This window comes from Tupaia chinensis, unplaced genomic scaffold, assembly GCF_000334495.1.
Source record: "Tupaia chinensis unplaced genomic scaffold, TupChi_1.0 Scaffold000532_1, whole genome shotgun sequence".
Lineage (NCBI taxonomy): Eukaryota > Metazoa > Chordata > Mammalia > Scandentia > Tupaiidae > Tupaia > Tupaia belangeri.
In genome coordinates this window covers 8,170,286-8,183,267 of record NW_006160045.1, presented here as the reverse complement: position 1 = coordinate 8,183,267, position 12,982 = coordinate 8,170,286, and the positions used below count along the sequence as shown (strand labels likewise).

At 39.3% G+C, this 12,982-nt stretch overlaps 1 protein-coding gene and 1 pseudogene across 1 annotated transcript in view; both read right to left on the bottom strand.

Annotated features, from left to right (window-relative positions):
* Window positions 1-586: 586 nt before the first annotated feature.
* Window positions 587-4,414, bottom strand: LOC102489959 (40S ribosomal protein S23-like; annotated as a pseudogene).
* Window positions 4,415-10,097: 5,683 nt separating this feature from the next.
* ACBD3 (acyl-CoA binding domain containing 3) overlaps window positions 10,098-12,982 on the bottom strand; it is a gene marked incomplete at its 5' end in the record, with an annotated part of 34,198 nt that continues 31,313 nt past the window's right edge. The window contains 1 exon segment of the mRNA XM_006157250.3: window positions 10,098-11,699. Within this exon segment, the coding sequence (XP_006157312.2) occupies window positions 11,488-11,699 (212 nt within the window).

Below are 12,982 nucleotides of genomic sequence, written 5' to 3'. Positions count from 1 at the left end.
AATCTGCTGGTCCCAAGGAGGGACAAACTTTGTAATAAATGATGGCAGAACAAGTGGTTATCCATGTGCAAACTATTACCTCATTATTATATAAAAAAATCAACCTGAGGGGCCAGCAGATGGCATGGTGGTACGTCACTGGACTCCCACCTGGTCAACTGCAGTTGGAGTCCCAGACTGCTGGCTTGAAACATGCTAGGCACATGTGCGTGTGTGCCGAAGATCCTGGGAGGAGAAGGGGTTGCTGTGTGGCCATCTGCTTGGGGGATGATTTCTCACTTGCCCTCTCAATGTCTCTCTGTCCTTCTGGTGAGCACATATGCCCTAAAGCAAAACCCTCTACAAAATTAAAAAAAAATATCAACTTGAAATGATCAAACTAAGTATACAAACTTAGTATACAAACTAAACTATAAAACCTCTAGAAGAAAATGCAACAGAAAACCTTGAGTTAGGCCTAGATTTGTTAGAACATAGAAACTACAAAAATTTTCTTTAAAAAGAATTATTACTTTTAAAAATAATTGTTTATTTAACTTTATTTTTAGCATATGAAAATTTATTACTGTGTTTTCACTATCAAAATTTATGATCTTGGTCTTTCCTTTCTAGCCTTTGTATAGAGCCAAGAGAGAGACATTGGCTACTTTGACAACCTTAAATCGGACTCCAGGAATGTCACCAATAGCATGACCTTTTCAACCAAATCCAGCAATCAAATCGTTTTCCTCAATGAAGTTCAAGCAACCATCGTTAGGTACAAAAACTGTGATCTTGTCATTCTTAATTAGCTGGACCCTGACATACTTTCCAATGGCAAAATTTGGTTGTTTGGCTTCAACTTCTACTTTCTCCAGCACAATTCCCTTGGCATGGTAAGCACCTCCATAAGGGTTGGCCTTCAGGGCTGTACTCAAATGGACTTTCTTATAGTGTTTATCATGCCATTCCTGGCCCCATTGGTGACTAGGGAGCTTCCTGGCAGCAAGAAAACCGCGACACTAGCCCAGTCTGCCGGAGCCACAGGCCAGAGCCTTTATTTATTTAATTTGACCAGAGAGGGACAGAGTGAGAGAGAGAGATCAAGGGAAAGTGAGAAGGCAAGCCGCCAGGCCCAGGACTCAAACCATGGCCAGCCATGTGGGAGTCCAGCGCTCTTAACCACTATGTCACCTGCCAGCCCGATTTTACTATTTTTTACATTTGCCATGAGGTACATGTGCTCCAGAGAGAGAGAGAAAGAGAAAGTGAGAAAGCAAGCTGCTATGTCTGGACTTGAATTGTTGCCTGCCATGTGGGAATCCAGTGCCTCAGTCACTATGCCATCTGGTCTCAAAACCACAAACCTATTTTTTGTTTAATTTTAAAATTATTATTTTTGAGGAATTTATTTAACTGTATTTATTTTAATTTGTCCAGAGAGGGACAAAGCGAGAGAGAGAAAGTAGAGGGAAAAAGAAAGCAAGCCGCCAGGTCTGGGACTCAAACCAGTCAGCCATATGGGAGTCCAGCGCCTTTAAATCACCATGCCACCTGCTGGCCCCAAATTCTATTATTATTTATTATTATTCTTCAATTTGATGAGAGAGAAAGAAAAGGCAAGTGACCAGGTCTGGGACTCAAACCATGGTTGGCCATGTGGGAGTCCAGCACCTTAATCACCATGCCACCTGTCAGCCCCGAAACCATAAATCTTATACGCTAAAAGGTTGATAATTGAACTTTGCAAAATTAAAATACTGCGCTAGCAGTTGGATTCCACCTGGCTGATTGTACAATCCATCCCAAACCCCATAACCTGAAAAACATGAGTGTCTGTGCCCAAAATCCTGAGAACAGAACAGAAAAGGGACTGCAGTACTGTCAGCCCTCTTAGATGGTGCTTTCTTAGTCCCCAGCCCTTCTCTCTGGGAAGTGCATGCACTCTATAGCAAAGTTTTTAAAACTTATTTTAAGGCTAAAGTAATGAAGGCAGTGTGATAGCAGAAGACAAACAACTAACTTGAATAAAGCCCCAGAAACATACATACATATGTGTAAGTATATATTAACTATTTAGTTGTTCCTATAGAAAAATAAAGTATGAGTCCTACCTCAAACCAAAATTATCCTAATACATTTTAGATGTGTATGAGATCTAAACTGCAATGCACAATACTCAATATAGAAGATGGTATTTAGTCCAGTCTTTCTCCACCACTGTGAGATCCTATCACAGTGGTTTCTAAACTCTTTGCTATGCCTCCCTGGAATAAAGTGGGCTTAGAATGCTTAAAACAAAACACAGAAAACTATATCCTCAGGGCTAGGAAAAAACTTAAAGAAGATATGGAAAGCACAATCATGAAAGTTTAAAACATTTATATTAAAAGAAAAAATGTCTAAACAACAGATCATAAAGTAAAATGGCAATCCAAAGTGCAGCCCTGGGACCAGCAGATGGCATAATAGTTACAATCACCTGGACTCCCCACACGGTTGACCATGGTTTGAGTACCAGACCTAGCGGTTTGAAATTCAGCCTACATGTACGAGTATGCCTAAAATCCTGAGGAGAATGGATTGCTGTGTGGCCATCCTCCCAAGGGGTGATTTCGTGCTTTCTGTCTCTGTCTCTCTGGCATGTGCATCTGCCCTATAGCAAAAAAAAAAAAAATCTCTTAAAGAAAAAAAAAGCACAGCACCAATTATTTGTGATGCACATGATCAGAAAAACCTCATAATAACCATAATATTTTAAAACTCTCACAAATCAAGAAACACCAACAAAATAATGAACAAAGTTTAGAAACATGAAACTCACAGAAGGCCAGGTTATTAAGAGATGCAAATTAGACCACAGATGAGATCCTGTTTTAATCCCATTAAACTGGTAAAATTAAAAAATCTGCCAACTGTCAGCAAAGATGTGGAACACAGGGATTCTTGTATATTGCAATTGAGAGTTTAAATTGGCACAACCTTTGAAGAGCAATTTTGCATTACCTAGAAAAAATGAAGATCTACATAGCTTATTACTTAACAATTCTACTCACTGGTATACACACGAGAGAAACATTTGCACATGAGCATAAGTGAATGTGTATAAGAATGTTTAAAATACAGGTTACATATCTCTCATCTGAAATGTTTGGGACCAGAAGTGTTTCAGACTTTGGAATACTTGCAAATAAGAATACCTTGGAGTATTCTTTAGACATCCATGTCTAAGCAAGAAATGCATTTATCTCATATAATCTTGTACACATAACCTGAAGGTAATTCTTTTTTTTTTTTTTGGAGAGATTTTCACTGTAGGGCGCGTGCGCTCGCCAGACAGACAGAGAGAGACATAGAGACAGAAAGCGAGAAATCACCCCCCAGGGGGGATGGTCACGCCGCAATCCCTTCTCCTCCATTCTCCTCTCGGGATCTTGGGCACGCACGCACACGCGCCCGGCGTGAGTTTTAAGCCACCGGGTCCGGGACACGGACCGCGGTCGACTACGTGGGAGTCCAGCGACATAGCCATTACGCTAACTGCTGGTTCCCACCTGAAGGTAATTCTATACTTGCTGTTGCAGTGCTTGGCCAGCACACGTCACTTCATTTTCTTTTGTGGGTGTGCCAGCATGGAGGATGAACTGCAGCTGAAGGGGGCTGCTCTTTTCTCCTCGGTGACGCTGAATAAACCACATGTTGTGCATCTTCATGCTGACTACGACCCATCACATGAGGTCGTGTGGGATTTCCTTCTGTGGTGTCACGCCGATGCTCAAAACATGAGATTTTAGAACATTTTGGATTAGGGATACTCAACTCAGTAAAAATCTGGGAAAAACCCTAATGCTCAACAGAGAGAATGAGTACAGTATACACAGTATCCACAAGGTTGAGTACTAGATAATAGTAGAACTATATGAATCTAATAATAACAACATAGGTGGGCTGGCAGGTAGCTTGGTGGTTAAAGTGCTGCTGGACTCCCACATGCCCAACCACAGTTTAAGTCCTGGACCTGGCAACTTGGTTTCTTACTTTATCTGGTCAGACCGAAAAATAACAACATATAAAATTAAATTAATAGGTAATTCTTAAATAAATAAACAAACAAATAAATAAATAAAACAAGATAGGCCAGCCATGGCATGGTGGTTAAATCCCATATGGCTGACTGTGCGGCTCAAGAAACATGCCAGGTGCACATGCATACAAGCCCAAAATCCTGAGAAGAGGGAGAGAAGGAGAAGGGATTGTGGTGTGACCATTCCCCATTGGGGATGACTTTCTCACTTTCCCTCTCTTTCTCCAGTGAGTACATGGACCCTCTAGCTAGCAAGCAAACAAACAGAATACAGATTAAGAAAATACTGTTAAATTAAATAATTTATAAAAAGCTCAAAAAGATTCTACAAAACCATACTACTTACTCCATATGGCATATTTGTTATAAAAAATATGAAATAAGCATCAAAATCATGAGAATTATCTTGGGGAAGAAAGGGAAATGGTCATCATGAGGTACCCAGGGCTCAACTTTTTCATTAATGTTTATTACCTAGCCAAGATCTGAAGCAAAAAAGCAAACTGGCAACTGTGGACAATATGGATGATACAGGTACAAGATGTCACACTGTGGTCTATACTCCTCTGTATCCTCAGATATTATAACTGGAATTAGCAAACAGACTACAAGGGAAGTTACCAAAACTCTTTTACAGATACTCACCTCTCTGTTTTAGCTAAACACTTGATGGACTGCCTAGCTAGATACTGGCTAGAAGAGGCCTATTGCTAATGGACCAAAGCAACATGAACAGAAGGGTTTCTCCCTTACCGTGGGCATGCACTCCTACATCTCCTGTTCCTTACACTCTCGATAAGACAGTCTCTAACCATGCATATAGAAACCTGCAGCAAAATGAAAGAGATTTGGGGTTCTTAACCACTTCGTGAAGTGCTAGAACCCACCCTCCCTGCACTACTTGCTTCCATTGGCATACACGTGAAACTAGATGATCATACTTGAGCTACTTGATTTTTGAGTCTCTGTTGCCCCAGATTATTCAGTATCCTGATAATGGCAGAAAAGACCACTTAAGGGTAGTACCTTCCATTTCTCCTAGTGAAGATCCTATTTAAGAACACAGAACTATTAGCAATTTTTAAAAAGGTGACCTGGGCCAGCTATAATGGCACAGTGGTAACATGTTGGTCAAGAGAAGCCAGATCGCTCATGGCAACCACAGTTCATACACGAGTGTCCAAGATCTAACAGGCTAGACGACTGAAGGAAGGGGATCTTGGCCATGAACAGACCCCACAGAGGGTGTTCACCCCTCTCACTTACAAGAGGGAGTACACAATCACGATTTTTAGAAAATTAACAAAAAAACCAATCTATGCACCCCCACCCCCCTGCAGGGTGTGTACACTTAAGAGGGTAGAGAGAGGGAGGAAAACATGAGAGCAATTCTGCTTATAGGGGATGGACATGCGCCTTTTTTTTTTTAAAAACGCTTCCAGGTCTGGGACTCAGACCCTGCAGTTGGTCACATGAGATCCAGCCACCTCAACCACCACGCCATGGCTGGCACCTAAGGTCACTTTGGAACACTTGTCAAAATGCCAAGAAATGTAGTAGTGGTTAAGGTGCTGGACTCCCACATGGCTGACCACGGGTAGAGTTCCAGACCTGGTAGCTTGAAAATCATACTGGGCACATGTGCATGTGCCCCCAAAATCCAGAAGGGAGAACAGAGAAGTGACTGCGACATAGCCATCCTCCCAGGGAGCAATTTCTCACTTTTTCTCTTTGTCATCTCTGTTTCTTTCTGGTGAGCACACGCACCCTGTGGCAAAAACCTAAAAAAAACAAAATAAAACTTGCACAAATTAATCTATAAATTCAATGCATATTCCAGTGTAAATTCCCTTACGTTTTTCATAAAACACAAATATGATTAAATATGAAATTCATGATCAAATTCACACAGAATAAAGGTACAAAAACAGGCAAGAAAAATAACAGGTATTTGCCTTGTATCAAAATACATTATAAAACTATAATAAAGTGCGACAGTAACATGTAAGTGGCCAAACAGATAAACAGGACAGAGTTCAGAAACACAGATATATGAGAATAAGTAAAATCCACAAAGGAAAAAAATTAATGAAATTGACAACATAATTTAAAACATTCCATGACCAAACACATGCATGGACACACGCACACACACATACACACTAACAGACTAGCAAGAAACTGGGAGAAAATACTTTATATATAATGGATGAGTAGTATACAAACCAGTTTTTAAGTAGTATTAATACTGAAAGTTACTCAATTGAAAAATGGGTAAAGCATACAAACAGGCAATTTTTTGGAGAGGAAATACAAATGACCAATAAAGATAGATCCTTAATATCTTACTAGTCATCATAGCAACACATTGAAATAAAATTTCATTTTTCATCCACCTAACTAACCACCAAAATTTAAGCCTTGATAATATGAAGTGTTAGCAGGGGAAAGTAGTATTCTCACCTACTACTACTGCTTGGAGTGAAATTAGTTCAGTCATCCTGGAGAATAATTTGGGAATGTCTATGAAAATTAAAAATGGAAGGAATTTATGATTCGGCATCTACTTCTTGGTATCTACTTTTGAAAACGTCATGCACATTTGCAGACAGACATATATCTAGAATACCACCTGTAATAACAATGATAAAAAAGAATCAGAAATGACCTAGATGCTCAACAGAAAAATGGCCGATCAGACATCCTATGGAAAAGCACATAGCAGATTAAAAACACAACAGACTAATACTAACAGGAAAAATTCTTCAAAACACAACCTAAAATTTTAAAAGTTGCAAAATGCAGACCTTACAAAATAATTTCTACATTTTTGTCAAAGTGTGATACCTAATCAGTGGCATGATGTTGACACTGTTGGATCCCAAATGGCTGTGTGGTTTGAGACTCAGATCCAATGGCTCAAAAAACAGTGTGAGTGCATGTGCATGCCCCAAATTCTGAGAGGAATGGAGAAGGGATTGTAGTGTGGCCATCCCCCAAGGGAGTGTTTTCTCGCTTCCCCTCTGTGTCTGTAGTGAATGCTCATGCCCTATAGTAAAGTTTTTTTTTTTTTTTAAGGTATTGAATGATTCCAGAAAGGATAAAAAATTATTCTTGCCAGCCATTAAAAGATTTTAGAGAGGTCAGCAGGTGGCAAGGTGCTTAAGGTGCTGGACTCCCCACATGTTGACCATGGTTTGAGTCCAGGACCTGGTGGCCTGCTTTCTCACTTTCCCTTTCTCTCTGGTCAAATTTAAAATAATGTGTAAAATTAATTATTTTTACAAAGATTTTAAAAAATCAGCCTTTCTAATCCAATTTGTACTCAACTCTTAGAAATAAACTTCAGTTATTAGGGGACCAGCAGATGGCATAATGGCTATGTCGCTGGACTCTCATGTAGTCGACTGCAGTTCAAGTCCCGGACCTGGTGGCTTAAACTCACATTGGGCACATGTGTGTGCATGCCCAAGATCCTAAGAGGAGAATGGTGGAAAAGGGATTGCGGCATGACCATCTCCCTTAGGGGGTGACTGCTCACTTTTTGTCTGTCTCTGTCTTTCTGGCAAGCGTATATGCCCTATAGCAAAAACCTCCCCCCAAGTAACAACAAAAACAAACCCTTTTCAGTTACCAGTTCATCAGAGGGTTGAATGAAGCAATGAGACCCAAGTTTTCATTACAGCTGTAAGAAATGTTAGGGACAGGAGGTGGCATGGTGGTTAAGGCACTGGATACCATATGGCTAACTCTCCGGTTTCAGTCCCAGAGCTGGTGGCTTGGAAAACACATTGGGCACATAAGTGTGCGTGTGCCCCAAATCCTGAGAATGGAGAAGGGACTATGATGTGGCCATCCCCTCAGGGGGTGATTTCTCATTTTCCTTCTCCCTCCCTCTCTTTCCCCTGGTAAGTGCAAGTACCCTATCACAAAAAAATCTAAAAAACAAACAGTTAACATTTCCATGTTAACTCATGTTTAACTGCCTGAGTTAAAGTGCCAATTTCAATTCTGGAGAAGTCAGCCTCTTTATTTTCCTGGTACTAAATTAAGTACCTTAATTAAATCCTAATTACACATGGCATGCTAACTAATAAAACAGAACCATCTTTCACTACAAAATAAAAAAAGTCAAGCAAAATAATAAGCAGTTGGAAATAACACTGTACTAAATTAAAAGTGTTGTAATATTGTGCTTTTTTTCTTTTAAGATTTACTTATTTAATTCCATTTGTTATTATTTTTTAAATTTGACCAGAGAGAGGGACCAGCAGGTGGCGTGGTAGTTAAGGCGCTGGGCACTCCCACATGGCCAACCACGGTTTGAATCCCGGACATGGTGGCTTGCTTTCTCATTCTCCCTCTCTCTCGCTTTCTGTATCTCTCTCTGGCCAAATTAAAATAAATGAATGAATAAATAAAATTAAATAATTATTTAAAAAAAAATTAAAAATTTGACCAGAGAGAGCGAGAGAGCGAGCGAGCCACCAGGTCCGGAACTCAAACCGCGGTCAGCCATGTGGGAAATTACCACATTACCTGCTGGCTCCTGTAATCTTTAAAAAAAAAAAAAAAATCCAGTTGATAAAAATAACAAGGATTTACCTTTTTGGTTGAAGAATTGTGGGCAAATATGTATGAATGAGATAAAAGTGCAGTACTGATCCACATATATTTTGAAAAGTTAGTGAACACAAAAGAAGGTAAGATTTGCTCAACCTAAGTAGATATACAGGCATGTATATTTTGCTTGCTGACAAAGGCACTGGACTGAGAAAAAGTTGGGGACAAAAGCAAAGGTCATTTTGGTTGTAGGTGGTCATACTCCAAGCTTCAAGGTGTTACTAACAAGTCTTTATCATCCTGAACTGGTTGCTTTTCCTCTTCCATAAGACAGATGGTCTAGACTTAGCAGCACGGTTTCCATGATGGGCTCCCATCAACAACTCTTCTTAGTTCTTCTTCAGTCTGGTTTCATGGTACCCCACTGTCCCACACAGCAAAAACACCAAAATGATCACCTCATTCTACCTCTCCAAGTTTCAAGAGAGAAAATAGACTAGTCATGCTGCACTGCTGGGGGGGGTGGTGGTGTCATTCTCAGAAGTTTAGTCTCTGGCACTCTCCGCACTGGGCTCTGCTATGCTCACTTGGAGCAGGGGCTCCACCTCAGGAGTGACTGTAAGATAGGCTATTTCCACGTATTTCATAGAATATGCTACCCACAGTGGTGCAGGGAGACACTGTAATCCAATCAGTTAAACAGACAATTCAGTGCTTTCCTTCGCACCGAGTGGAAAACTTTTAAATCTATTTTAACTCAGTAGGGTAATTCACAGCAAAAGCTAAATTACCAGTCAGAAAGAGGTTTTTTTTTTTTTTTTTAAGCTAGATCCTTTTTAAAACAGAAAAGATTATTTACACATTTTTTTGTATTACCCAAATGAAAAAGATCAATTTAAATGTTCAGAGGACAGCTATATTAATGAAACATCAACAAGTTACAGATAAACATTTTAATTGATTAAATATATTATTTTCAAGGTCTTTTAAATCGCACTTGTACTGGACTAGTTAACAACTAAAGGCAATAAAAAAAGTTTAAAATAAAAAATGTTCTTATGTGAACACATGACAGGAACTGCTGCTATGTGAAGTAACATACACTGCTCCCAAGAACAATAGTTTTAGAAGATAATTCATCTTAACATGTGCAAGGGCAAATTTGTAATCAAAGGCTAGAAGAAATATATATTAGTGCCTGCTTTCAAAAGTTTATTTTACATTTTAAATACAGTATTTTCCTCATAAAAAAAAAAAAAAAAAGCCAGGAAGTGCCTAACTCCATGGTTTCTAACCCATATGTACATGAGAGCTGTCAGAGAGCCTGACAGTGTTCTGGATTGTAACAGTATGGACATCTATGAGCTGGGACTACTTCTAAATCAAAATTTAAAAACACAAATGAAGTACTGCTTAGGAGAAAATAATCCAGTTTCTGAACAACCAAAATAGAACAGAGTTAGATATGTACAAAAACCAGGTATTAAAAAAACAGAAAGAAATGCAGCACACAAAAAACTCAAACAGCTCATGTGTGTGAACTGTATATACTGCAGCTACTCAACGGAAACCCTTCTACCAGAAGTGGTTTGTGATTTGAAGTATTAAAAATCTAAGTATTTCAGTAACAACATATAACAGTAATATGAAGTGCTATTTCCATCTTTTTAATTTTCTATCTATGCCACCCTCCCTTCTGAAAATGAGGATCTCTAGGCTAGCCATCACTTATACAAATTTAAGGAAATTAATCCATATTTGTTTTCAGTAAGGAAAACAAAGATGTGTCTCTTCCCATCAGTGAAGACATAATATAGATTAAAGCTATACAATTTAAACATGGGCATATGCATTTCCAATTCTTTGTATTAAGTACTTCCAAACTGGAATCATGTAGGGTTTGTGCCTAAGTGGTAACAAATTAAAAGAAAATGAATGGTCTCTGGCAGTGATTTCTATATTAGTGCAATGTTACTCCTAATACACTTAATTATACTGAAATGATTTTATATTTGGTAGGTGCCAATTTGAGTTTACAAAATTCCTAACTGTATACTTCATGCAAAAAAGAAAGTTTCAATCTGAGGTGCTAACTCAAAACAAAAGTGAATTAATTTTGTTTCTGCTACCTGTAGTATGAATACCAAATGGAGAGGAGACTGAGTTTGTGGAAGCTCACAAAGAAAGATGATGAATGTTCTAAGTATCTTGATATTTCAATTATCTACTAAGTCTAAACATTCTAGCTTTAAGATCATCTCAGAAAATAATTTTCTGTAATATAACTCTGAACTAAACAGCTGCACTCAAAGCAAAAACCATCTGAGTCATTCAGAACAGATCGAATTGAGGCAATTTCTTTTTCTACTGTAATCTGTGAGGTCTTAAAAGTTTTTAAATTTTAAAAATGGTGACCTTCAATCAAAGCCAGCTGCACCTAATACAGACTGCTTACCTAAGATTTCAAATTAGAGGGCGCCGTAACTACAGGCTCTCATAAAACACATGGAGCAGGCAGCAATGGACTGACTAACCATCAGCCAGGTTGGATCAATGTCGGGAGGTTTTATTTTGGAGACATTAAATATTAATACATAGCTCATGTAACTTCAGCATCTACTAGTGACTCTTCTGGTCAGCACCCAAGGGCTAGATGAGTCTGAGGAATCCCTTTTAACCCCAAAGTATTAATGCTAAAGAGTCCCAAGGAAATCCTGATTCCCAACAAGAGTCCACAAACCATCAGACCAAAATCAATAAGGTAAACACTGACGCCAATGCTCCACGCAAGTCAAAAGAAATTTCCAAATTAAATGCCATCTTTTGCCCAACCCTAGACTCCAGACTATGTAACGACATCTTTATCTAGTGTAATAGACTCTGTAGTAGACTGATTTTGACCTCCACAAAGAATAGGAGTTGTCAAACTTGAGGAGATAGACTCCTCTCCCTGGATATTGGTGGCTGCCAGCATATACTTCCTCGTGACAGTCCCGTCGGTACACAGGCACAATCTCATCTAGCACAGGCTTGTTGGCATTCTTTTTGGCTTTCTCTTCAGAACTGATATTTTCTATGAGAAAAAATAAAGACAAGTAAATGAACAGATCCAGAATGATGACATTCATAGCAAGCAATTAAATTCTATCCTTTGTAAAACTATTTGTTTGGAATCGTCTCAAACCATTCTACAATTTATGTAAGAAAGCATTCGTTCATTAATTCAAACACCTGAATTTCTGCTATGTACACTAAGCACTGTTCTGACACCAGTGACGGACATCTGGTGGTGGTAGAAGTCAGCACCCTGTCCCTTTTCTGGGCCCTTGAGCACTGTTCCTGTTTCTGGGACCCATCTAACATACTTCCATATCCATTCAATTTCTTTCTTTCTTTTCTTTTCTTTCTTTTTTTTTTTTTAAAAGAACTACTTACTTAATTTATTTAATTTGATCAAAGACAGACAAGACAGACAGACAGACAGACACACACACACACACACACACAGAAGGAGAAGGAAAGTGAGAAGGCAAGCCATCAGGTCTGGGTCTCAAACTGAGGTTGGCCATGTGGGAGTGTCCAACACCTTAACCACTACAACACCTGCTGGACCCTCCATTCAATTTCTAAATCCTCCCCATAGGAAGAATCACACTCATCTGTGTATGACCAAGAAAAATGTTGCTCTGATCCTCCTTCAACTCAACAATATGAAAGTCTTCCCATTTTAGGAAAGTAGTAAGGAAGTTTATAAGAACTATTACCTGGGGGCAGCAGGTGGCACAGTGGTTAAGGCGGTGGACTATGGTTTTAGTCCCGGACCTGGAGGCTTGCTTTCTCACTCCCCACACACCCCCACCCCCCGTCCCTCTCTAATCAAATTAAAATAAATCAATTAGGTTAAATAATTCTTTAAAACAAACAAACAAACAAACAAAAAAACACGTCAGGCACATAGGCACGCATGCCCAAAAGAGAAGTTGCCATCTCCTCTGGGATGTGCTTTCTCACTCCTCTTCCCTCTTTCTGTCCCTCTCCAGGAAGTACACATATTCTAAGCAAATTAAAACAAACCATGCAGAAAGTTTGAGAAACCCTCAGTTTAAAGAGACATGATGACTGACCACAATGTGGTATCCTTGACTGAATTTCTGGAACATTAAGTAAAAACTAAGAAAAACTGACTAAATTATGATGTCAACAAATAGGGGAACCTGGGTGATTCCTCTCTCTCTGGTGAGCATATGGGTACTCTGTACTATCTTTGCAACTTTTCTACAAATCTAAACTCACGCCAGGTGCGTGCGTGCATGCCCAAGATCCCGAGAGAATGGAGGAGAAAGGACTGTGGTGTGG